Raw genomic sequence first — 26,771 nt, 5'->3', positions numbered from 1 at the left:
CACCGATAAAGCCAGCCCGGCGGCGGGACATTCCGTTCGTTCTGGCCTCGGTAGCGGCGAATCTGCGTCCGGTGGCGCGGAATGAAGCGATGCATCTTTCGGCGAGGCTGATGCCGGCCGAAACGGCAATGGGTGGCACAGAAAAAGGGCGGGGAGCGGAAAAAGAACGGGAGCCAGACGAGGAGCGACAAAGAACGGGGGAAAGAGAAAAACGGCGAGGCGGAGAGGGGGGGAGAGGGGAACGGAGGGCTGGGATACTTGATGGCGCGATAGTTCCCTAAAGACGGATGGCGGGCCGGAGTCATGATCGCCGAGAGTTATGCGACCGTTCTTGCCGCGGCGCGTAGAAAGAGGACGCAGCTCTCTCTTCCGTGGGCCAGATATTATCCTCTTGTAATCGTGGCCCCCGCGAAATGCCACGGCCGGTGAGCGACCGTGTGTCGGGACGGTTTGCTGGCAAGGAGGAGGGGGGAGGGCTGGAGCTCCTGTGATCCCTTTTGTACGCGGGTATACGTGCGAGCATCCGCTCGGGACCGATCCTCAAATATGCCCAATTAGCCCGGGCTGACATAATAAGTAGATAAACAACTCTAAATCCTCTCGCGCGGTGAGATCACAAGGCGCGAAGTTTTTCTGAGGGGAGCCGGGGGCCGCGACAAGAAGAAGGCCAACGCGCTCGCTTGGCCTCCCTCCGACTCCTCCACGGTTCTCCAGCTCGGCTTCCTACTGGTTCTTTCCTTGTCCGGTTCATCCGGCCGATACCGGTCGCCTCGTGTCGTCTTTGTGCCGGGCGACGGTACTACTTTAGGGTCGATTTAGTCACCCGTCCGTCAAGAACGTTCCGGTTTTTCGCGACGGTTCCACTCGTTTTGCCGGTAAATCGTGCCGCTGGAACTGTTCTTCTCCGCGGCCGGGCATGCCGATCGGAGGGCCGGACACGGACCGGCACGAGGAGAGCCGCGGCGGAGGCAGGGAAGGCCGGAGATTTATCGGGGATGAGCCGCCACCGGTGCCCTGTCAAATTTCAGCTCCGATCGGAACGATGATTATCCAGACCGGGGAACGGGTTCAGCGTTTTTTCAAACGGTCCTTCCTCCGCGATCCCGTTCGCCCTTATCGCCGACAGGTGGAACGCGCTCGAATCGAGGGTAGTTTGCCGGAGACCGGTGGCTACAAGGATTTGTAGACAGCGGAACAAGGGATCCGACGATTCCGGCATTCTCGACCGGACTAATTCTTGTTCAGCGAATCTCGGTGACGGGTAACGAGATCGTCCCCCGTGGAATAATGAAGCCCGGAAAGGGGTGTCATCGCGAATTAAAATCTTAGGAGAACGTACCCGGCCATTTGAAAGTAAAATCGGACCGGGACGCTTACGTTAGCGTCCGCGAGGGACACGACGATTACCGACCACGCTCCACCTTGTAATTAACTTCTTTAATGGGAACTTGCCCAGGGGCGGTATCACGCTTTCATAACGCATCGATGGAGAGATACGTTTGCAAACATGTTCCGTGACATTTAAGATTACAGTCGATGGTGGAACGAAGTAGCCGCGGATGATTCTCAATTTCGGGGAATTAATAGCGAGGTCGCCGCCTCGCTTGAAATTTCCCGGAAAATTCTGTCGGCGCACAATTAAAACGGGTCGCGTCGGCGAGATTGCGCCGCGCCGGCGGAAAAATGAACGAGGTAAACGGTACCCTAATTAAGATGCGTTATCGCCCCGCGATTAAGCGGCGACCGCGCGATACACACAATGCGTGCCGAGTTATTACGGCTAATCTATTCTGTCCTCTGCGAGACGAATCGCGTCGTTCGCCGTCTCCGCCGTTTCGATGGCTGCGACGCGGCCTGAATCTCAATGTCGGCCCCTTTCTCGTGGGAGCGCGTCCCCTCGCCCCTCTCTCTCTCTCTCTCTCTCGCCCCGTCCCACCGCCGCGCCACCCCTTTTTCGCGCGGCATACGGTAACACGGGCGTAGATTTAATAATGGAATGGTTAGCGGATCTCTCGGAGCTAACGCGTTGCAATTTTTGGAGAGGCGAGCAGCGCCGGGAAGGAGGAACGGAAGGGCCGACGCGGCGGATGAGTACGTGAGTGGCATGTGCGAGCCACCCCCGCCGGAAAACCCTCGCCGGGCACGTAATCTATTTGTTGAGCGACCGCAACTTCATCTGCGGGGGATGATGTGTGCACCGCTTGGAACGTCTGCGGCGGTAAGAAAGAAAATTCAACCGACAGAAACGTTGACGTCTTGGTTTTTAGAGGATCGAAAGAGAAAATTTAATATAATCCGTGTAATATGGGATTATCGAGAAACGAAGTATATAAGAAAATGGACAATAGCGACGGTGAACGAATAATATAATACAATCTATTAAACACTCGGCGAGACGAAAAGCGTACAACCGTCCTCAGAGAATTGATTGTGAAAGCTAAACGACCGTAGAAATCGGTCCACGTCAATCCGAACGGAGTCTTTCTTTTCGGTTCAAATGAATTCATCCGTCCCTTTATCGCCTAATAAATATTATGAGCGGAATAAAGGCAACTTCGTGGCAGTCTCGCGTGTAAACCGGCCAAACAGTCGTTTAAGGGACCGTTCGGCATCGGAAAACTCCGCGGTGTCTCGGAACTCGTAAGAATCGCTATTAGGGGCAGATCCGAGAGGGTCGAGTGATACCCGCGCGTAGAAAATCCCCGCTACGATCGACGTTAACCGGCCCGTATCCATTCCTGGCCGATGTAAAACCGACTTTAATACTGTCGTATTTCCGCTCGTAAAAATCTCTGTATCTCCGGACTGTTTCTTCGAGGCTTTGCGGTTTCGTACTCGAGCGGGCTCCGCTCGCGTGCGCGCTGGCGCGCCGGCCTCGCGCGCGCCCGCTCGAACGCGATTCTTTACGATTATCCCTGGCGGAACCCTTCCAGCGGAACACGGTCACCCGGTCGAGCTTAAAATCACTTTCACAGATAACCGTTGCCACAAATTTTCCTTTTAAAAGTTTTATCACTCGCCAATTTAGTCCTCGCCGCTCGCGATATACCAGCGCCCGCCGCAATTGACACTTAACAACCATAAAACTCCAATCGCCTTCGGCTCGTACGGCCGAGATTACCCGAAGAATCCGCCGATCCGCAAAACAGCCCAATAACAATATTCATAACGACGCCTGTCCATTACCGGCGTCGTCCCCCGGGCTTCAAATCCCATTCGTAATTATCGTCAAAAAACAATCAGCCTTATTAACACCGGGGACGTCGTTCGCGCCGGCTACCGTATCGTATAACCGCGCTCGAATTCATTAAATCCGGTCGCCGACTAATTTTCATCTCTCTGATTTATAAGGGAGCCCCGAATTTTACGGCTTTTCGCGGAACGGCGGACGGAGCGACGGAGAGACGGAGCGAGAATTTTACACGTGCCGGGGGACCTAGTAGATTTGCATTCTAATTGTTGCGCGATCGGACAAACCAGGCGGCCATTACCGGGACCGCTCGGAAATCGGGGGAAGCACGGTGACGCGGGACGTGGTGTCGAGGTGTCGGTGAACGTAGACGGGCACGCTGAACTGCTCGTAAAAGAGGCAACAGGAGCGACGACGTCGGATGCTTATCTTATCGGGCCGATGATCCTTCCACGAAAATCGTTCTCATTACGTCAGATGCCATCGGGGGACAGCTCTCCAATAAATACGCACGCGCACCGCGGGATTAACCGTCGTCCCCCGCCCGCAAACCGTCCCCATAAAATTTAATTTTCCTCATTTACCGCGGCTACTGAATTTTTTTTAATTAACCCGCCCTTCGCTGCCTCTCGACCGCCCAACCTTCCGTTATGCAGATTTTATGGCGCGTTAAGGTAATACTCTGTATCAGGTTGTTGCCGGAGGAGAGTGACACGGTGGCTGTGGTATTAGTATTAACATCGGATCCGCAGGTGTTTCGAACCTGCTTCGACCGGGAAAAGTGTATACTGATCGTGAATAGATTCCGACGCAATTCGGAAGTAATTGGAGGGTTGCGGGACGAGTCCTGTGAGGCTGGGAATGAAGTTGTTTCGTTTAAGTTCCACGGCAATTTTTGTATCGCGCAACGACCTGTTACACGAGCTATCTACTTAATTAATCTATCCGATGCGAACGAGTTGTAAATATTATCAGTGGGAAAGGTGAAAATGTGACATTTTCAAGGCACGATAGTTTTCGATAAATTCAATGATCAATGGAGAAGTTTCGAATATAATTACTGACTATTCTTGGTACTTTACCTATACTAGAACATCGATTAAAACACAGATGTTACAAGAAATCTAGCTTCAACTAGCACTTAGCTATCAACGCTACTTAAAAAGAACAAAACTATTAACTCTGTTAATATCCTCGATTTCCTCCGTTTCACGAACATTCTCATGCAATAAACGGGTAAAGAACCTCAGTCTATTTATTAGTGTCTAATCTAAGATCTTGGTACGGAGTCTGACTCATCCAGCGTTATGAAGGAGCGTATTAATACTCCAAATGAAGACACGCGATACCGTATTGAAATTCTATTCTACCGACAATTTACACGCTCTTCAACTTTCGCACGATCTCCTTTACAGACCTCGTTACGCGCTTAAGTAAGTAATTCAGACGAAGATTCCATGTTCTCATATCTATTCACTCCATTCTCCCATGATACTCTCGGTCAGAGTCGTCGCTAAACAGTCCTGAAAACCTGAACAACGGCGGGCTCGGCAATCGAGCACGGTGCAAATAAGCCGCGGTCACCGATCCGATCTATCGACCTCACGAGTATAGGGACAATGTTAATGAACACTTAGAGGCACGATTATATTTTATGATACCTCGATTATCCTGTGTTATTGCGTACAGAGACGAATGTCCATAGTTTTGAACTGTTAAACGTGTACGAACGGACGAACAACGAATTAAAATCGAAAATTATACCTCGCCAGTTAAAAACTGACCAATTACACTCTCATTTCTTTCAAGGATCAACTCCTGCGCAACGCTTAGTAGCGCGTCCATCGAAGAAAGCACGAGCAGTCTCGACGAGTGAAAAGCCCCGGGAACGCACAGCGCCGAACATTATACGCGTCCCTGTTCAAAAATTAACTCTCCGCCGCGACTCTCTTCCTCTTTCCCTTCCTCCATTACCTTCCCGTCCTCTCTCGCCGGTACCTCGTTCCTGCGGCGGCGGGGCTGTTACGCGCTGCGCGTGTGTGAGGGATCGTAAAAAAATGCAACTAATTAACGACCAAAAAGTCGGCCCGAACGGGGAAGGTTTTTGCGCGCGGGCCGAGAAGAGAGGATAGAGAGGGAAGGATCATCGTTCGGACTCGGCCGGGTAGCACCGAGCGAGCCGAGCTTTCAGAGCTGACTCGCGTCTCCCGATCGGCCACGCAAAATTTCTCGGCGCGAGCAACAAGCGTTCTTTTATCTGCCCGGGACGCTCTGCCCTCCGCTCGTCTTAATCGCGTTCGACCCGCGGGACCGGCCAGGAAACCTGATCGAGACGGATGAGTCTTCCCGGCCCGGACCGTGGAAGATAAGATTCGAAAAATCCGTGGATCGCGCCACGGCGCCATCCACCCCCCGAAATAACTTCATTGAAGCTTTACGAGCGGCGAGGAAAGGAAGCTCCGAATAATTGCCGGCCTGGAATTTGCATATCGAGCCGGCGGCCGCTATATATCGTTCCTCATCGGGGCCAATTTTATTTCGTCCCGGACGCATCGTAATGCACTCCGAACACGATTCGCTCGCAATCAAAATAATTCACCCGCGACCGATATTTATTAGGACGTTCACGCAGATTCCGAGACCGAGCCCACTTCATTTGCCTTTTTCCATTCGATGCATCGACGGGAAGGAAACGCATTGCAACTAAGCACTGCTGCGACGTTCTCGCCTTTAACCTCGTACTTTCCAGTCTATCCTTTCTCCAGGCGTCACACAATTTTACTTAATATCTTTTATACTTTCCCATTTCAATTCAGCGATCTCCGCGGAAACGCACTGCATTTAGAATAGCTGTAGACGATTCAACTCGAGAGCTTCTCGCATCAAGCGTTCAATTTTCCGACTACAAAGTATCCTTACCGCGACGTTATCCCTTCACTTTTCGGCCGATATCCATAAGAAATCAATTATTCATTGTGCAGTCGGGGCGTACCGATGCGACCAGCTGGACGGAATTCATGACAATGATTTCCAACATTGGGAAGATCCATTATTTATTTTCGAGCGCGTTACCGCGATGCAGAGGACGCCTGATAGTCCGCTCATAGCCCGGCCCAGCTCGCCGTGGCTCTTTCACCGTGATCCGATCTCGCGTCGAATATTTTACCATAGAATTTGGCCGGTGACGTTAATTTGTCTTAAAGGGAAATTGTGCGCCGTCTACCGGAGTGAATGATCGAAGAGAAAGAATGAGAGCTCCCATTGAGACGCAGCGGCTCGTAAAGTCGAGAGAAGTGAGCGCTCGATATGAAAAATTGATTCGCGGTATAAATGTCAGAGGCACTGTCGTTGATCCAGATCGTAGTTGCCGCGGCAGCCGGCGCTGTACTCGAAAGATCGTCGAACAATCTCGCTGCCAATCCGTTTCTCCTGCCAGTGGTCACTCGCGTCAGTGGTCTTTCGCCTTCGTCGCAGTTTCTGTCGCGTACGGCGCGCGCCGCAGTAACGAGCCGCTCCAGCGGCTTAATTAGATTAATTAGATTGCAGGCAACGCGGACCGCGCTTTCCGAGATCTGTCGTGATCCTGGATCGACTGCGCCTAAGCTACGTTTTCATCTCTGCGCCCCCGATACAAATTGAGGCACACAGGCAACGCAAACTGTAATTCATTCCGTTGAAGTGTAACAAACTGTTTCTCCTCGTGACAGCTTATTTCAATAAAAAATCGTTTCGTATTAGACCGTAGAAGATTAAACATGGAGATCGAAACTATGCAAAGCTTCGATTGTTATACATCCTCCTCCAAATCCGATGGAACACGATAAACACTTGTTTCAACGAGCACGATCGCCGTGTTCCTTTGGAATTAGGGAAATTGGTCAGCAGCGTCCGCGTCGGTCCAGAATGTAACGGTAACCATTGATTCCGTCCGCGACGCGATCCGATCTCCCCACACCTCGGCGGCCGCCTCGATCACGACGTTTTTAATCGACCCAATTTCATCGCAACATTTTTCCCGTCAGCCCGACCGTCCGCAAATCGGTTTTTCGGAGCGTGGTATCGCGGGCTCGCCGGTCGCATGCTAATTTCCCGAAATCGTATATCAAAACCGTAATCTACCGTACACGGGTCGCCGTGGAATCCTTAACGATGTAATTAATATGTAAACTGTAAAATCTGTCCGGGAGAGTCCGCTCCTATAAATATGTATGCGACAGATCGGCCGGGGCGCATTCTTCATTATAGATCGCGGTTCGTTGGCCGGCGTCGTTCCCGCGCGCGGCGGTCGCCGCTTTTTTTTCGGCTCGACCCACTAGCCCCGTGATCGACCATCCCCCCACCGCGAGTTTCCCAGGGCGAGATTCTTTCCAAAATGAACGTCGACGTCTTAAATTCCCGGCCGCCATGAATATTAATACCGTGCCGCCGCATACATCGTGTGCAAACCGCGGCCGCCAATTTGCGATTTCACCGCAGTTTCGCACTTTTTTGGTAAACGGGCCGGCTACGGTACGCCTCCGACGTCCTGTTCACGAGTTATCGCGGATAATTCGGCCGGCCCTCCGTGCCGCCGGGCCTCGTATCACGGCCGCGCGAAGTAATTAATATATAAACGGGCGAAAACCGGTGTCTCGGCCACGTCCGCCTATAAATATTAATACATTGTATTATTCAGCCGACGAAACGACCCGGCTAACGAGACGCGCGAGCGAGCGAGCGGCGCCGTGGCAATCTCGGAGAAAAATAGGAAAGCCGGATAATAATCGGCGACGTGGAAAAACGCGGTGGCGCGGCCGCGAGTTATCGATTCCTTGACCCACCGCGATGAGGTGTTGCCGGTTCATTAACAACAGGTTTCGCGTCAACTCGATTTATTGAACTCCGCCGCCTTGCAACGCCGAGTAGGCCTCGACGGTGTCGAAACGAATTCGACGAGCGCTTTACGCCTGCATCGATCGTTCCTCGCGAGGTTAAACTATTTTTAATCTCAATCTTCGAGGCAATCTTCGGTTTTTAACGGACTCGGGATCAAATTCGTTTGTAGCGAGCTGAGAATAATCGAGCCATACGATGGGAAGTCGTTCCATCTAACACAGGAAGCACCGAATCGAGCTGTACAGCTGGTATCGCCGGTGTCAGAGATTCCAAGACGGCCACGATTGGATCGTTCGAGTTTTCTCGAACGGGTCCGTGCACGCGGCTTGGAAACCGAGCGAGCAACGCGGGAGTTACAAGTGTAACGAACAGCCGGTCCGTTAATTGCGATCATTAAAGTGCGCGCGCGCGGCAATCGGCGGGCAGGGATTTCCGAAAGGATCGGTTCGATCGTGTCGAGCTTGCCGACGATCTCGGTTGCCCTGCGCAGAGCAGAGGAGGCGAACAGAAGACGAAGAAGAAGAAGGAGGAAAAGGGGATAGAACGGAAAGAAGAGGATGGAGCAGAAGAAGAAGAAAAAACAGCAACGAAAGAAGAAGAGTAGAAGAAGAAGAAGGCAGAAGGGAAAGAAAAGGGAACAGAAGAAGGGGAGAATTCTTGTCCACTTACCCATGGCGTCTGAAACAAAAAGAAAGGGAGAAGCTTTAGTCGAATTTTTGCCAAATAGATTTCCATCGGTAATTTTCTATCAACTAATTTCGATCGGAATGAAGGAGAGGTCGCGAGGATCGCTTCCGGTCTCCCCGGTCCGCTTCTCTCTTTCTCGGTCCGCGAAGAAAAGCCCGCGGAACGGCCATCCGCCGCGCAAGAAGAGGAGCGAGCGTTGTCCGGCAGAATGCACGGCTAATTCCGGGCTAATTGCCGCTCGGCGCTAAAGAGCGTTTCGCGAAAAACTCACTTCCCGCTGCCATCGGCGCAAAAGCGGAATCGGGAGCGCGAACGGCATTCCTCGCGATCGTCGCAAAAATTGGAAAATGCGGTCCCACGCGGATACCCTTTGTCGCGTCTAATTGAAACGTGCGAGCGGCCGTCGATTCGCTCGTCCCTTCATCTTTTTCTCGGCCTCCGCGGCGCGACGGAGAAAGGAATCGGCTGGTAAGACTGCGGAACGAAGCGATCCGTGGAAACTGGAAGCCATTCGCGGCAGGGGGCTCGCGGAAATGATCGCGTTCCCGGCGATTAGCCAACGCTCGCTCGGCCGTGCCGGCGATCGCCGGGCCGCGATTACGGCCGCGAGACACCGACAATTACAAAATAAGCGCGAGCCGAGCCGATCGCCGCGAATAACGAAGGAGCGAGCGTGACCGCCGCGCGACGCGCACCCGTGAAAACCGTGCCGGAGCATTTCACGGACGGCTGTGCACGGCTTCTTTCCATTGTCGCGACTGCGCCCGGCAACGCGCGAGATCGCCGCGATCCATAAATTATGGTAATTAAAAATATACAGGGGGACAATCGAGCGATCGAAGGGCCCCGGTGTAACGCTCGAGCGATTCTCTAGACGGATTGGCTTGTTATTGCTGTGGAACGGTGAATTTGCCGAGAGTATACCGCTAAAGGTCTCTCTTCCAGACAGATCTTAGCGAAATAGAGTTGTATAATCTCATAGAAAACTAATCTCGCGATGTTCCCTGAAACTTATAACACGAACGGACGAAACTGTTCGATACTTCGCAAAGCGATACACAAAGTTCGGTAAATATCGAACCGTACAATTTCGCTGTGAATCGAATGGTAACTGTGAGTCACCTCCCCAGTGTCAAGCGGTAAGAGAAAAAAACGAAAGAGCTCCCACAGTTTCTCAGTATTAAGAATAATTCGAAAGCTTCTTGAAGCCCTCGCGATCGGTCGTGTTTCTAAAAAGCGTAATCCAATTTCCGGCGACCGTTGGTGCAACATCAGAGCCGAGTGACCAGAAGCCGGCTGGGCCGTTCCGAGCCGTCCATTTCACGGACGAGCGGCGTCGATAGCCGCGGCTTTGCATAACCTAGAAGCCTGAGCGGTCACTCATAATTCCTCGAGATAATCTTTGCGTGGGCAGGACACGCGGCCTCCCCGTCCCCGTGGCCGCTATCTGCTTTCGTCTATCTCTATTTATTATTCCTAGGCGCGACTCGGTGTCTCCGGGCGCGAGATAGCTCTCGGGGCCGTGCAACGTGCCCGCTCGGAACGGGTCCAGGGAACACGCGAGAGCGGTGCCGTGTGCGTTCCCCGGGCCGCGTACACCCGGCCATTTACATATGTTGCAGCCGCGGAGCCGAAGCCCGGCCGAGGGAGCAGGAGAGACAGATTTTTCGCACGCTAACGTCCCGCGCGGCACGGCACGGCACGGCTCCGTGCGCCGTGCCTCGAGTCGTGTTCAAGCTGACTAACCCATTAGCGCCTCGGCTGCCGATCGACACGGCAAATCGATCGATAAAACCGCTCCGCGGTCCGCTTCCTGACGACGCGACGCCGCTTTCCGAGCAACCGTGATCTCCAGCTTTTATTCCAGCTTTAGCCGCGTTCCCGATCATCTCTGCTTTATTCGAATCATTTCCAGCCATTTCAACCGGAGCAGAATTATTTGTTATTGCGGTGGTTTATAGTGGTAGCTTAGTAATCGAGGAACTTTGTACTGTCCGATTGTGCCCCGTTTAATTAAGGAACTTCTAAATTGAATGTTTTCTTCGTACCGTTGTTGCGTTCACTTGACGCTAAGAGATAACTTGAGGTGGGAAAATGAGCGCTAATACCGTGGTAATTGTATTAAGGAAACTAATACGCGGGAGAGATGTCCGAAAGTCTGGATGCTCGGTGAATAAATGAACATTCCGCTGTTTCGAGTGCCGGTAGGCGGTATTAGGCGCCGGCTGAACGTAAAATATAATGCGAGGGACCCGACGTCTTAAATATAGACGGGAATTATGGAGACAGGTCGGGGGTGAAAATTGGCGGTCGGTCTATAAAACGGCGCGCGGATCTCAGTAGACCTCGCGATGAATGACACGATGACACGGAACGAGCGCGATAAATCCGACGGTAATCGTTCTGCCGCTGCCAAAAGAGAGGCCCACCGTCTGAGCGCAACGACGCACGCCGACGTATTCACGGATCGTCTCTGACCGACTGTTTCGAAATCCTCCATCGAAATCATTGAACGAGGTCGATCCACGGAATTCACCTCGACCGCCTCGTGCCTTTCCTTGGGAATCGTTGCCTTGACGCGCAACGGGGAGCTCCGTATTTTCGACAGTGAACGGAGGCCTCCGAGCTGCTGGACTTATCCAGGTGTCTCGCTTCCATCGAGTCCCTCGAATCTTACGTCATTGGTCTCTACATTCGACTCGGTAAATCCGTAACGATTATCGTTCAGCCGTGGTTCAAGTTTTTTGATGGATCAAATGGGTTTAGCTAATTCGGTCGAATAATCTGTTAATATTCCAATGAATATTTTCGAACGTACACGTATCAAGGGTGACAGCGGTTGGTTCTTCAAGTATTCGAGTAAGATCTCGTTTCAATAATCGATTACAATTACAAATGAAAAGTTACTGTCCTGCGCAACTTGGTATTCAAGAGTGATTCAATATCTAATCCATCTAATCGTGTCGTTTAAACATACCGTAATCCACAGAATTCTTCATACAGACCTCCCAGTATCTTTCTTGGCATCGGACAGAAATTGCAAGGGACAGCCGAATCCACGATAGTTCCGCCGATCGAGAGTCTACATTCCGAAAACAATCCCGCGACATTCCGGCAGCGGCAAGTATGGCGGATACGCGTCCGATAAGGGCCAATTAAACGTTCGAATCGTCCGTTACGATCTGACCGATGGAATTCCATGGCCGCGTGCAAAGTGACTTGGTACAGAGGGGCTCGCAGAGGAGCCCGAATTTTCGAGATGGTTCCTGCCTATCCGGGCTTAATTTGTAGCACGTTCTTGCGGCCGGTGGTGACGAGCAGGGCCCGCTCGATCGTTCGGCCGGCGTCGGCCGGTTAGTTAGCGCGAGAGCCCAGGCGGCTGCTGATGGTGCCCGCTTCTTGCTCCACCCTCCCTCCCACTCTCTCGCTCTCCCCCTCGGCTCATTTTTGCCGCTAAAACATCGTCCCTAATTAATCTCCACGGCCCCTCCCGACCGTGAAGCCGCCGCTAATACGGACGGACGGTGACAATGGCCGGTAGCACCGCTGGAATCCGCCGAATTCAACACGCCGTGGCGGCCGATCCCAAGAAAAACTCGGGCAGCGTTTTAACACCGTCCGAAGAATCGGTCGGGAGGGGGGGTGGACGGCCGGTCGCGGAGCAGCCCCGGCCTAATGGGAATTTGTGGTGACCGGCGAAAACGTACGAGGCGCACTTAACGTCTCACTTCGATCTACTATACGACCTGCGGCCGACTGGCGACGCCTCGCACACCATCCCCCGAGACGAAAGAGTCTCCGGCAATTAATCGGGTTAATTAACGCGTCGATTCCTCGAAAGCTGCCCTCCGCTCGCTGGACCGCGGCGTTCAGGCGAGATGGACGCTCGGATAACCGTTGAAATGGTTAATGGTCGTTATTAAGGTTGGTTCCCATGGATTATTGGATCGGTCACGTATAGCCAGATATCCGCGGGACGCCGTCGGCGAAGGAAAGGAAAGAGAAGGCGGCCCCCGATCGGATCGTTTCTGAGGGCCGAAAGACACCGTGAAACGCGAATGACCGACCGAGCGAGCGAGCGAGCGAACGAACGAACGAACGAACGAACGAAGGGAACGGGGCACGTCGATCCGAGAGCGCGCCCGCGCGCGCGCTTAAAGGGGGTCTCGCCGCGATCGCAAAAAGACAGCCACGAACCTCGGGGCTCCAGTTCCTTTTTAAGTCTCGCTAAGCTAGCGCCGCTCGTTTCTGGTATCCCGTGCCTCCAATTCCCGGGAGTCAATCAACCGAGTCACAAGCGACCGGCTGCGACTCCTATATACGCCACGGGAACCCGGCCGGTCAGACACGAAGGGACGGGAGAAAGGGAATCGCCACTTATTCTCTTTACATTCCCCTTAACAAATTTCCAACGGCAAAAACTCGTTATGCCCGTTCGGGGCCCGACGCCTCCCCGGCCGGACGGACGGACCCGCCGTCTCGAGGAGCGGCCGCGCGGGAACCTCCCTCCCCTTTGCGCCACGAAATTTCGCCTCTGTGCTTTTCCACCGTGCGACTGGTTTTTCGTCGACGCTCGCGTTGCGTGGACTGTTCGTTGAGGAAAACGCTGTGTCAGGGCGGTAAGAGGTGGTAGAGGGATGCTCGGGGAACGTCGATGCTTCTGTTGACCTTGAACGTTTGCTATGGCAGCGTGCCTCCGACTGGTAGCATTTGAATCGCGAGATTTGTTTAGCTAATGACTTTCTCGTTTGAAAATATTTATCCTCGGAGATATTACACCGTTGCTGTTGTCCCTTGCGATGTTAAACGGACACGCGGTAAAGACTCGAAGCCGAATCTGGTCGTCACAAACAGTCCTGGTTCTTAGTTCGAGAGAAATTATCGCCTGCTCCGATCTTTCCAATAACATAGAAGTTCGAACGGCAGTGCGGGACGCGTGAGAAGCTGATTCGTAGTAACCGGAGAAAACGGTTTTACGGTGAAGGGATATTTAGTCGTACGGCTTGAAACCAATCGGAGGTTAAGGACCTTGATACTCGGCAAGGAATAAAAATATTCCGGCAATGTGGGTGGCGTGACACCGGCAAGAAGAAAACGGGAGGCTCTAATACGTGTAATTAATGCGATCTAGCGAGCGTGGCCGACGGAGCATGACAAGTGACAAGGACTCTATAAGCGGCGTCCCTCGTATTGCTGCTTCATTACCTTCTCTCGGACACTCTAACAGCTTCGCGTATTTTTCAAATCGACCGGTCTTACAAACTCCGTCCTGTTGGATTAAAATGAGCTACAGAGACGGGCCGTGGTACCTACCGCCGTATCGAGCGACCGACGCAATCTCTTTTACAATTATAATCGAATACCCGGCGACACGTCCCTAATCCTCCATGAATATCTCAAGCGCACGCAGGTGCGAGAAAAAATAGGGTTATCGTTCGTTAGAAACGCGACGCCACGTTAAAACGGTCTAACAGAAAAATTAGAACCGGTCCTATCGAATAATAAAAACATTATTACCATCCGCGTTTGCCATTCATTAATTTCTACCATCGCCTTTCAGCACCTCGTTTCTATGCGGGGAATAGAAGAATTTAGACTCTAGATAAACACAGTAACGAGGACACCCGATAACAGAAATTACGCTGTTTATTACACCAGATAATATCTCGTTTAGTAACTTCGATTTAATTGCAATTGCGACACGTACAGACCGACAGCAGCTGAAGTGTTCCTCGATGTACGTTTCAAGTTATGCAAAAATGCTGTCAGCGAGTTATTACTGCTATATCCCGGCGTTATGTTCCGTTTCAGTTCGAGGAACGCTCGATATTCGACCCGAGAAACCGCGACGAGAGAATTGTTGCCCTCGGAATGCGACGAAAAGGAACCGGACGAACCGCTAGCCGGAACGAGTCTAAACTCGAGCGTAAAACTAGGTCGACTTTTTCGACGGGTCGGCCACGTCGGTCAGGGGAACGGGAGCTGGCGATGAGGAGGGCGTCGATCACCGGTTAATTGGTGTTCTATGAATCTGACGACGATTACGGCGAAACGGCGGGGACCAGACAGTGGATGCGCTCGCTTCTTGCGAGTCGCGGCGAGCCGAGCCGTGCCGCGAGACAGAAGGGGCCCCGAGACTCCCGACGGCTCCCACCGTGGAATTTTAATTATAAATTAGTTGATTAACTCAATAGTGTTTTTGCCAGTGGCGACAGTGTTCTCGGAGATACGCAACGCGTATACCTTTTGCGCCGGTGTGCGACTCTCGCGAAGAAACCTCAGCTCGCCAGTGGTTCTCCGAATGACCGTTTCTTCGAAAAATCATTTCCATTTGTATCGGAAGCGTCTGTCGCCGAAATTTCAAGTTTCTTAAAACTTCGTTACAGTCGCTGCAAGTGACAGACATTTGAAATCCTATTAGAAAAGAAAAGAGCATTGAATCCGCTTAGAATGAATCTCCTAATCGTTTTAACTTTGAGTAGACACATTTGTAGTCGAAAGAATTCTTTAACATTTACATTATTCTACATACGCCTCTGGAACGCGAGGAAATAATCTCTCCAGAAAGTGGATACACTAAAAATTCAGCCAACCCCGAAATACAAACGCCTAACACGAACACAGCCGACGCCAACTGAATTTCCAACGGAAGTTATCTTGAAGAAACACTCGGCCATCCGCCGGTGGCACATGCGTTTCCCGCGAATTGTCCGTCGAATGTTTCATTACCGAAATAACGGTCCGTGTTCTGGCGATCGGGGAACTCGCGACGAGGCCCGCCGCTTCAAAAGCCCGCACCACGGAAAGTTTCGTGGCAGGTGCACCGGCTCGCGTGCACGTAATTCCGGCCGGTTCCGTGACGGAGCCGCGTCCCGGGCCGGCGAGTCGTCGCGGAATCATGGAAAAATGGTTCGCAGCGACAAACGGGCACGGTACGACCCGGTCGGAGTTGAGAACCCGCGACGATCCGTGGATACCTACGTCCGAGTGGCCGGCGAACAGGAGAAACACAATGGCCGCGAGAGGATGCGGCCGCGTCGATGCCCTCTCCTCCGTCGTTGGCACGCACAGCACGCGGGAATGCGTTTTATTTCATATTAAATAAAATTTTCGACGGGGAACGGACGGGCCCGGCCACCGACATTTGCCGAATGCCCGGACGCCAGACGCCGAGGATCGACGCAATCGAGAAACGTGACCGGTCGGGATGGATATGTCTTGATACGCCTCGCGCCGCCGGATAAATGACTTTCCAGCTGCACCGCGGTCTTTTTTATCGTCGACCGATTCTTCTTTATGCGTCGGAAAAGAACGCGGATCGAAGGGTTTTTTTCTCCCTCTTCTTTGATCGGAATTGGCCATTAGCCCGTTTGCAGGTTACATTGTACGTAACGGGGATGTTTCTTTGGTTTTTCTGGCAACGAGCTCGTAATTGTTTATGCGTCGAGTTCGATAGTTTAGAAACTGGTTCGAGGAAGTATCGGTTACACCGAAGTTTATCTTTAGTGCCATACGTATGGAAATCGTGTAGATTATTGCAATATGCATGGAACAGTTGTACATTGTATGCGGACGTTTGAAAGTAGAAGGTGGGAAAGGAAATAAATTAGAATCATAACGATATGTTCGCATCGTTACACGGGCGACCGTAGGCGAGAAATATGAAGTCGCGTTAATTGGAACGTTTTTTACTGGATATACGGAGGAATAGAGATCTCGACGTACTTCATTGGAATGCTGATTATTGTAATCGTGTGCAAGGAGAATTTTATAATAATAGCCCGCATAGAAAGAGCTGCCTCTAATCACCGGTTAATGAAAACTCGCGCTTATGGTATCGGGGAGACTCGAGATCCGTTTTCACTTTCTTACGCGGAATGAAATATTCATCATTCGAGACAAATGCGCTGAGTTGTACCGGGTGAACCGTGAAGCATTACTGTTTAGCCATATCCGATTACGATCGACGGTCTTCTCATCGCAAAGAAAAGATTTCAATCTAAATTATGAGTAATGGAATTGTCCCGGTTGTAATTCCATCGTGGTTACACACGCGTGGGAAATATTAATGAGGAGAAAGGACGTCGATCATAAAAGAACACGGTGCGCTCGAACGAACCGCGTCGAAGGCATGCGAACCTTAACTTTGAACTTATGGCGCGCGGTCTTCAAATTATTCCATTCAGGATCACCAGATTAAAGTTCCTCGGAAGTTAATTAAACGCTGAAACGCCGCGATAACGCAAAAAAGAATTCCATCAAAATTCCTTTGGAAATTTACCCTCCGAAGGTACACCTGAAGTCGAATTCAATGCGAAACAAAGGACAGAGAAAATGAATGAACTACCGAAAAACGAGAGGACCATTAGCATAGCTATAAATAATTGACGATCAATGATTTTCGAGAACGTGTTCGTAAAGTGGTCGTCGAAAAATCACGTCGCAGGACAGAATATTCCCGGCGGCGAAGAAGATGGAACAACGGAGACCCTAATGTCGGCCGCGATTCGCAGTTCCGTGGCTCCTGCGTGAACTTTCGGCAGACAGGAGCGAGGCGGCGTGTTGCATATTTTACATTCTGCTGACGTTCGCGCCGGACACAGTTCGTTCTCGTACGCGGAGTGTCGGCAAAAAGTATGGTGGTTCCGAGGCTGAACGGCAGAAGGACCGGGGCCCCCGCAGCCGGGTCACCAGTTTTGTACTTTTTGCTCGGCGGCGGTGGCTGCGGCTGCGGCTGCGGCTCGGTATGCGAGCCAGGCTCGGGACCAGGACATCTTTTGACCCGCGAGGACCTCCTGCCTAATTTGTGATTCCGTTCGCCTCTGGACGCACTCGACCGTTCTTTGTCTTCCACTAGGCCCGCTTCTATTTCGCTCGATGATATCCCTGTTTCCGTAAGCGTTCGACGGAAATTTTGTAGGTTCGTCGACCCCTTGCGAATATACTACTTACGCAACATCCAGTCAGAACAATTCTACAGATTAAACTATTCGAAGCTTGGAAAAGTCTAAAGGATTTAACTCAAACTAAACGAACAGATTTCTCTTTCTCTTGATATACTCTTGATACACGTCCGAGGATCAGCTACAAACGAGTTGTCCGAATAATAAACACGTCAAACTTTCTTCTGAAATACTAAGCATAGGGCTTACAGCAGACTTCATCCCAGTTGACACTAAAAGTCACAACGGAAGCATCGAAGTCCTAACGACCCAAGCCTTTAATTTCCTTCAATCACGCTACAGAATCCTCTCAAACTCGAGCATCGCTGAAGAACCGCGGAGACGAGAGATACTGGGAATACCGTGGCACTTCGAGTCCCGAGCGACAATGGTCCCGGATCCGCGGCGGCGGTTCGCGGGAAAGGCGTGTTTGCCGGTCGGCCGCGTGGTAAGAGGCCGTCTTCCGGGAACGGTCGCCGCGGTAAATAAGAAATCAATTATAGCGGCGTTAGTGCGAAAATACCGAGGTGATCGCTAGTATCGCCGCATACTCCGAATTTCCGCGCTGGGATTTGCCGCGATCCGGGCACCGGGCAGGAATCCTCTCGCGGGACCGTGTACGCGGCAAATGGTCACCTAGAGCGCACGATTCCATCGCGCGCGGCTGTTTTGCTAGCATTCCAGGCGCGTCCGCGTGCGCTAACCCGCTCTCAGCGCGAGGAATCCGCGGTCGCCGGCTCGCGGAGCGTGTACCCGCGGGTAACCGGGGTCGGCGGAGGACACGAGGGGAGGCCAGGCTAGTTTCTTCCTCGCGTTATTATCTGCCATGTGTCCGGTAAGTGGCGCGGCGACGCACCGGCGAGTGCGCGTCCGCTTAGTTATGCCGGGCATACGAGTACCCCTGTATACTAATGATTACGGGGGACGATTCTTTTCAATTCGGGGAGGTTTACGAGGGGCGAGAAAGTTTCTTTGCCACGCGAGCCTGTCCGCGTAACGAACGGGACCATCCGCCGGGAACGAGGATCGAGAGGGATATCGAGGGAGGCAATTAGCCGGAGGAACGTAACGATCCGGGATGAATCTTTTCTGCGACTCGACGACGTTCCGCCGGGGCCTATCTCTTTCCGTGTCCCTGATGGCTCTGGGTAGCGGATGGCGAACGTCGGAACGTCTCATAGAACTACTGCTTGAAAATCGAGTAAACTGAGATCGGTACGCGCGACGATATTAAACTGGTTCCTTCTTGCAAGCGTTTGGGAATCGTGGATTAAATAAGATCACGATCGTGTAGAAAAATTGTGTTCATCTGTTCTTGGAGTAAGTATCTCGCTGAATGTAAAGGTTCGCCCGCAGAAAGCATCGGGATGCGTGTTCGCGCGGGAACGATTTCGTTAAGGCTTGTAATGGCAATCCTGTACACTCTTTCGAAAGGGAGATCGAGCGGCGTTGACGCGTCCGTGAAACGATCCCCGGGCGAATGAACGTGTTCGAGGTACCCGGGCTGAGGCGGTCTCGCTCCGTCCACGGCTATCTCCGTCTTATCTTCGCGAACGTTCCGCTACACCCACGCCACGGCCATTCGCCTTGATGGTGGCCATACCATTACATGACTTTTGATCGCCGGCCGTTACCCCGGGTATTTGCAGTAGGGTATTTGCATACCTAGTTTGTCAATGTTGCATCGGCGATCTTTAAGGATGCCCCGGGTTCCCCCGCGCCCGCGCGGATGGCGTCACCGTGGCGTCGGTCAGCAACCACCGGCGATGACGACGTCGATGACGCCGGGGATTGTAACGAGACACCGCGGCGATTTCGCGCGCGCGCGAGCATGCAAATGCCCCTTCCAGCATCGAGTTATGTCGACTCCGCGCGCCAGGACGAAAGAATCCTTTCCAGAGGAGAGGGTCAGAGGGACAGAGGGGACGGGAGCGGAGCGAGAAAGGAGGAACCGAGTTGTCTACACGCCTCGCCTTCTGCTCGGATAGATATTATCCGAGCAGAGCGTGGGAAACGTCGTTCTTCAACGCGAGACTGGTATCTCGAGGACAATCCTCGGAATTTCATCTGACGTTTAGCATACACGGTAACGTCCCGCTGGTACATCGGTTGATATCCTAATAATTCCGAGCGCGAAGCTGGGGATTCTACTACCCGTCTATAAATAAGAAGCCGAAGCTTAAATCGCAGATACCGGTGGACATGCCTGAGTTAATCCGCCATCCCCTGATCAGAAATTAAAGATTCCCAACATTTCAGATAAAGCATCGAAAGAAACAGGCCCCGTTCGCACTGTTGATCAACCAAGTACTCTATTGGTCCCGAAGGGAAACACGGATCCGTCGAGCCCGCAGATTTTTCGTGAAGCGAGAGAACGTTTCCGGCTGCGCGTTAAGAGGAGTACCGGACCAAACGGCTGGAGAACGTTACAAAGAATTTTCGTGGCGACTGTCGTTCCTCGATACCGGTACCGTCGCTCAGATCGGCCGGACGATAGAGGCAAGGACAAGCGGACGACGCGCGAGGGAGCGAGAAAAGAGCAGGCAGAGTCCGGTCTTCCCGCGATCCTCTCGATCCTTTTCACCGTCGAGGACGAGAAAGGAAAAGAGAGAGAGAAAAAGAGAGGGAGGGGGAGAGGGAAGGTTGGTGCTGCGAGCGGAGGAGGAGCGAAAGGAGACGGGTTATCATTAAGTGAAATGCCGTGTCCACTATCTCTCGCCTCTCACGTGGTCCCCGCCGCGGCCAGGACTCGTTTCCTTCGTTCCTGGATATCTTCCTGCCAGGATAATCCCTCCGTCCGCGGGGGTTATTAATAAGGCCGGCGCTATCTAACGCAATTAGACGCAGAGTCCAGAGTCTTGTTACGTGGCACCGCGTCGCGAGAAGAGAGAAGATATCCATAAAGCCGAACGGTTCCTCCTCTCCCCCTTCGCCGTCGCTTTCGCGCCCCGCCACGTTTCCACTCATTCCCGGGCTCGACGAGCGACACCGTTCACGCACAATGCGACTTTATTTATGGTCCTGCCCGACGCGACCTGCAATAAAGGTCTCCCGGTCCACCGGTTTATCTGAAAATTCGTATTTTATTGCGCGCTGCGCGGGCTTTCTTACGCGGACGTGTCACTGCCCGCTCGATTCCTTCGACCCATTTAGGCGGCCCGAGGATTCGCTGATTAACCCCTTGCGACTTCTTTCTCGACTGTGATCGATACATCATAATTTATCGAAACCAGAGAGAAATAGGCATGCTTTGTATCTATTACAACTTGCTCTGAAATAATAGTCGGTAACAGGAATAATATTTTATTTGAATTAGAGGATCAAGTAATTCTTTCGTGAAACCGAAATCAAAGCATTGCCAGCTGTGGCCAGTGCGCGTATTACGTCGTCGAAATCTTCCTTCCGCTCGTAACCAATAACGGGCCTCGACGACGCTCGTCGTTTCACAAAATTCGTCGTCGTCCCGAACGCGTTGAAGCTTCAAACGTTCCCCGCGAACGGTCGAGCGCATCCGTCATGCGCGTGCGAACGAGACTTTCAGCGAGCACCAACGTACGCGACGGTTTCCACGAATCATTGAATAATGATTGCGCGCGTTTAATTGGCCGCGCTGTAAAGCAAACTTTCTTGCAAGCGGGCGCACTTAAGCCGGCAATTAAAACACTTTACACGGCGGATTAATCGATCGGAGTCGATAAGGTGGTTCAGACTTCGCGCAAAATCGACGTTTCAGCCGGTCCCGGCGGTACCAAATATTTTTTGCGGCCCAGACCGTTCACCGTTCCAGCCGGGCAGGAGGCGAGGCGAAAAACTTTCAAATAACCGGAGCCTTGTCCCGCGAAGATCAAGATACAGCGTGCACGGAGCGATGATCGCTGCCCGCGTCATCGGCCAGATACGATCTCGCGACTCCGAGGAGCCGTACACCCGCGACCTTGCCACCGACGGAGCCGAAGATGCGAGGCGAACGCTCGATTCCCCTCGGCCAGGGGTAATTAACGTGGGATCATTCGGAGTGTCTCTATACGGCACCCGAAACTTAACTGACCGCGAATCTTTTGGTGTATCTCGGAGAGGCAATGAACGTTTCGATTGGTACATGGGGTGAGATAATTAAAAACTCACTAGAATGATCTACTATACGTAATAAGATAATAAAAAAGAGATTCTAGAAAAAAGAACAATTCTACAGATTAAAGTATTCGAAGCTTGGAAAAGTTCGAACGAATTTAAGTCAAACGAACAGATTTTACTTTCTTGGTATTCCCTTGCGACCGAGAATCAGTTAGAAACAAGTTGTCCGAATGATAAACATGTCGAACTTTCTTTTGAAACATAGGCATAGAAGTTGCAGCAGACTTTTCTCATCCCTTGAGTAGATGGAATGATCTTGTATACGTAATGAGGTAGTAAGAAAGAAATATATCGACTGATCTTGCTCAGTTTCGAAGGGATATAATTTGATTACTCGAAGTAAAGTAGACTTTTTCGGGTGTATGACCTTCGGTGACCTTGAACGAGGTATAACCACGGATGAGGAGTACGTTTATGATGATAAAAAGATTATTGACACCAGGTTATGTGTCCCTTGGTACCAAGCGAGATTGGCCGGTTAAATTTCCTTGTGTCGCAAGAAGCAGACGAATTATTTATGTGGCCTCTTTTATATGGCCAGCTTGTACATCCTCAAAGTTCAAGTCAACTTTTTCCGAGAATCGTTTGGTAATAATATCGTTCAATTTCTTTGTTGATTGGAAGTTATAAGCTAATCGATGGGCCGACCCTAAATGGCAGTAATTGACTTGTAAATTTTTACGTGACAGCCTTACGTAATTATCAGCTTACCGGCGTATAATGAGTATTAATAATAATTAGCTGATTCGACTGAGACTTCTGTCTGACCTTGCCGACCACGGAAAATCGATCTCTTATGTATTTCTGTATTAGAGGATAGAAATACGCTGGTGAATCATAAATGGGGAATCATAGGTGGTGAGTGATCTAGACGGCGGGTTAATCTTAGTCTGAGGAGATTAATAGATCTAGACAGTAATACGGGAGATCCATGACAGAGAATAATAAAATATCTCGACAAGTTATTTGAGCAGGAAGGATTCCGTCCCGTGGATTGGCGACGTTTCCATGTTCTCGGTTGTCGCGTTTGAAAAATAGAACTGTTCAATCGGCGAAGGGAACTGGAACTGATATTGAATCACTCTGCCGTCGCGTCGTTGCGTCGAGGGTTGTAAACACCGGGACGAGGAAACTAAATGAATCTTCCGGGAGTGCACACTGTCGAGTGGACAGACGATTATTTTGCTCGTGAGGAGCCCGGCAAAAGCAACCAGCCAGACCCATTCGCCAAAGAATATTGACGAACGAGTCAACGAACACATGGCGGAGTATAAGAGAAGAAGAAGAAGAAGAAGAAGAAGATGATGAAGGAAGGAGAAGAAGAAGGAGGAGAAGAAGAAGATGGAGGAAGAAGAAGAAGAAGGGGAAGAAGAAGCAGAAGAAGAAGAAGACGAGGAGGACGCAATACGAGGAACAGAAGGGCAGACAAAAAGACGAAAAGACATTTCTAGCGCATCATTACGACGAAGCAGCGAGTGGAGCAGCTAGTTACCGAAGGTGTCCCCTCGTAAACACTCGGCCATTTACATAACGAGTGACATCTGCTGGTCCAATCATACACACCACCGAGAGGTTAATATCGCGGGCATACCGTTCTGCGTGCCACACTGTCTGCCGGATGGCTATCCGAGGTTCCACCTGCGCTTCTTCTGCAATTCTATGAAAGTTCCGCCTCCTTCGAGCGGTCTTCATCTTTATGCGATGATTCGAATTACCGTTCGCGATAATTAAAACAACTGCGCCGGATTATCCGACGTAATTGCTATTACAAACTCGGATCGTCCTTATTAGGTACACACAGCTCAACAGGTTTAAACGGGCGACGCGTACGATATTAAGATTCCTCTAATATCCAAGGTGCTCGAGTTAACCCCTCGCGACTCTATGTCCACTCGGACAGCCCGTTTTATGCCGATTACAGCGTAGTTTACCATTTTACGCTTCATCTGGCCGTAATCTCGCAATTACACGCTGCGTAAACGCAACTTCGGTACTCGTTCAGTACCGCGAACATCGAGAAAGTAACGTACTGAAACAAGATTCAGTTAATCGCAGAAAATCTGAATATGTTCACGAACTATCTACGTTACCCTTGATATTTCTCAATTCTCTCAAAGAACGTCCCCTAGATGTTTCCTAGGATAAAGTATCAAGAACTGGAACCTAACGATGAATCAGGACTTCGTCGAATCGCAAACGATTCGAACGTTCTCACCACCAATCAACAATATTCTCTAACGAAACAGTTTCAGTCGGGATCATATGCTTCAAGAAAGAACGGATAATCTTTACTCGGGGGGAGGCTGAAGGATGAAAGCCACGCTCTCCTCAGCATCCTCTTATCTCGGCTCGCCAAGGATGGTTCGGCAGAAGCCGATCCCGCGGCGAAACCGAGGTACAGACGATCGTTATACCCACGTAGCAGACGCGACCTAATTTGTCCGTGGAGGTCGGTTAATTGGAGACAAAGGCCGAGAGCACGGGCAACTCTTTTTCTTCGTGCTGTTGCCCGCCGTAGCGTCCCTCTCCCGCGCGGTCTCGCCCGCGATCCGATCCGGCCGTCTCACGTTTTCTCCGGCGCTCGTCTTCTTGTTTTCACGTAAGAGCCGCGCGTCGAACCCGATCCCGGCGATGCGTACGGGACGACGACGGGACGCGGCCTCTTCCATGATCGGAACGCGCTCTCATGAGGCCAAGTATGAAACGCACCGCCTCTTTCGTAATCCTGGAGACGGTGGCTTTTTGCCGGTGTCACCTGTCGCTCGGCCAACCGCCCTCGATCCTTTATTCCGATCATCGGCCCCGATCCGCTGTCATATTTCTTGCGGCGCGCGGTGCACGACGGGCCAATTTAGCGGGCCCCAGCCGCACCCGAACCCCCGAAATTCTTCGTGTTCACCCGCGCCGGCCGGCTAAATCACCTTCATCCCCGAACGGATCGAACTACCGAGTTAATGACATCACGTTAATCGATTCTCGTAGCGCTTGAAATTTCGGGAACTGTACAAACATCATTACCAACTGCTCACGTAGAAGATCAAATTCCAACTACCACGAATTGTTCAAACTCCATTCAGATTCTTCAACGTACTCCTAAATCAATACAACTTCCGAATCTTTTGAACGAATAACAAGAAACCTCACCGCGATCGGCAGCAACCAAGGTGCCACGCTCGAATCCGGTGGCGCAGCCACGAGGAAAAGGTGAAGCGACGCGGTGCTCGCGCGAAGACACGCGAGAGAAATTACGAGCAGATTTGCCGCGAGTGGCAGGCTGAAAATAAACATCGCACCGCTACGAATCCTTCCCCTCCGCGGCCTGGTCAACGGGCAGCGCAGCCGGGTAGGGGTTGCCGTGGAGAGAGCGGCTTGGGGGGAATGGGAAGCGAGTATACAGACGGCCGGGCGGGTGTGGCAACATATAATTACAGTAATTAGCGGACAAGTAATTAATTAGGATCGCACGTCGTTTGTTATTTCTGGTGGCAGCGGCGCTTACGTAGCGGCGCGAGAGAGCGCGGCGGCAACGGGGATCGTGTATACGTGCGCGCGCGCGTGCGCGTGTGTTTGCGTGTGCGCCTGATCCACAGAAGGCACCCGCGGTACCTGTGGGATACGTGTAACTACCGCGGCATGTCCCTATACGTCCGCGTGCTCGAGGGGTTACGTCTTGATCCCAATTAACGAGCGATTTTTTGCGCGCCCCTGGCCAGTCCGCTGGCCACCGTCCGCCGGTGGTGGGGGTTGCACGAGCATCGATCCTGCAAATTGTGCGACGAGCGAACCTCTGGCCGACGATCGATCGATCGATCGGTCGGTCGGTTGGCCGGTCGGTCCGCGGGCCGCGTTCACCGCATTGGGTGGTATTGATCGATCGATATTCGTCGTCGCGCCCGTTCCTCCGGGAGGCTCCTCTCTCTTCAATAGCCGGGCGGGACGCGTCCGCGAGCGGATTTCGCTCGCGGAACCTGCACGCGCTGTTTCTTCCCTGTTCACCCGGTCGTTGCGACTCTATCCATCGCGTTCGCGTGATTTTTACGCTGACCGGAGGTATCTTATCGTCGCATCGTTAGCATCGATCTCTGCTCGCTGTTTTGCTACTTCGCGGAGAGGACAACGCCGTCGGTACCCGAGATTCTGCGCAGACTTTTATTGCCTTTCGAGTCTGCCGTTCGAATGATCGGAGTGATCGAGATTTCTCGGTTGAAAAATTGTTCCGCGCGGATATTCCTGTTTTTGCTCGGCGATTCCTTTCGCGATTCGCGGAACTGTGTTTCGGATTTACTGGAGAGGGGGGGATTGTTCTGTAGCGAAGTTGCGTTTGGTTTGAATATTTTACATCGAGGAGACTGGTGTTGGATTCTGCGAAGGAATCGTCAGCGAAATTTTGAATATTATGAATATTTAGTGAGTTTAGATTCAAGTGAGACTCTCCGCGGCTTTCCTCTAGACTGTTAGGCAAATGAGGGTGGTTGTCCGTGCGACGAGGAGACCAGCGGCTGCAGCGAGGGCACAGGAACCGTGGAACCGTCCCCGAAATAACGAGTTTATCTCGGGACCTCGTCAAACGGCGAACAGGCCGCTCGTAAATATCGTTCCAAGGAAACCGCGCGATCGGCGAAACCGGATGACGCGGCGGTGGATCGAAGATTGGCCGTGTTACGCATTTGCCAAACATTTCGCTGGTTCCCCTCGACTGGCCGAGCGCAGCACGGGGGCGTCCACGCATGGCCAGTTTCGCCGGCGATAAACATAATGGCTCGCGTCGTTAATTAAGTGGATTTTCAATCAAGATTCAATCAGTCTCGTTGTAAATGTAAATGTGCCCGGCCCAGCCCACTAGGCCTGTTACATCCCCCTTTCTCCCCCGTTCGGACCTCGGACTGCGAGTTTATTTGCTCCGAGGCGCGAAGAAAGAGAAACAGCCCACACCCTCTACCGTC

At 51.9% G+C, this 26,771-nt stretch overlaps 1 protein-coding gene across 5 annotated transcripts in view; it reads right to left on the bottom strand.

The window, feature by feature from the left end:
• hth (Meis homeobox homothorax) overlaps window positions 1–26,771 on the bottom strand; it is a 482,965-nt gene that overhangs the window by 269,795 nt on the left and 186,399 nt on the right. For 3 of the 5 annotated variants that reach the window (XM_076370371.1, XM_076370372.1, XM_076370374.1), the window contains exon 8: window positions 8,735–8,743. The exons of the other annotated variants lie outside the window; for them this stretch is intronic. In XM_076370371.1, the coding sequence (XP_076226486.1) occupies window positions 8,735–8,743 (9 nt within the window). The remainder of the gene's footprint in view (window positions 1–8,734; window positions 8,744–26,771) is intronic. 5 annotated transcript variants of the gene reach the window in all.

This window comes from Nomia melanderi, chromosome 8 (assembly GCF_051020985.1).
Source record: "Nomia melanderi isolate GNS246 chromosome 8, iyNomMela1, whole genome shotgun sequence".
Taxonomy (NCBI): domain Eukaryota; kingdom Metazoa; phylum Arthropoda; class Insecta; order Hymenoptera; family Halictidae; genus Nomia; species Nomia melanderi.
The sequence above is the reverse complement of the archived record's forward strand: the minus strand, read 5'-3'. Positions and strand labels throughout refer to the sequence as shown.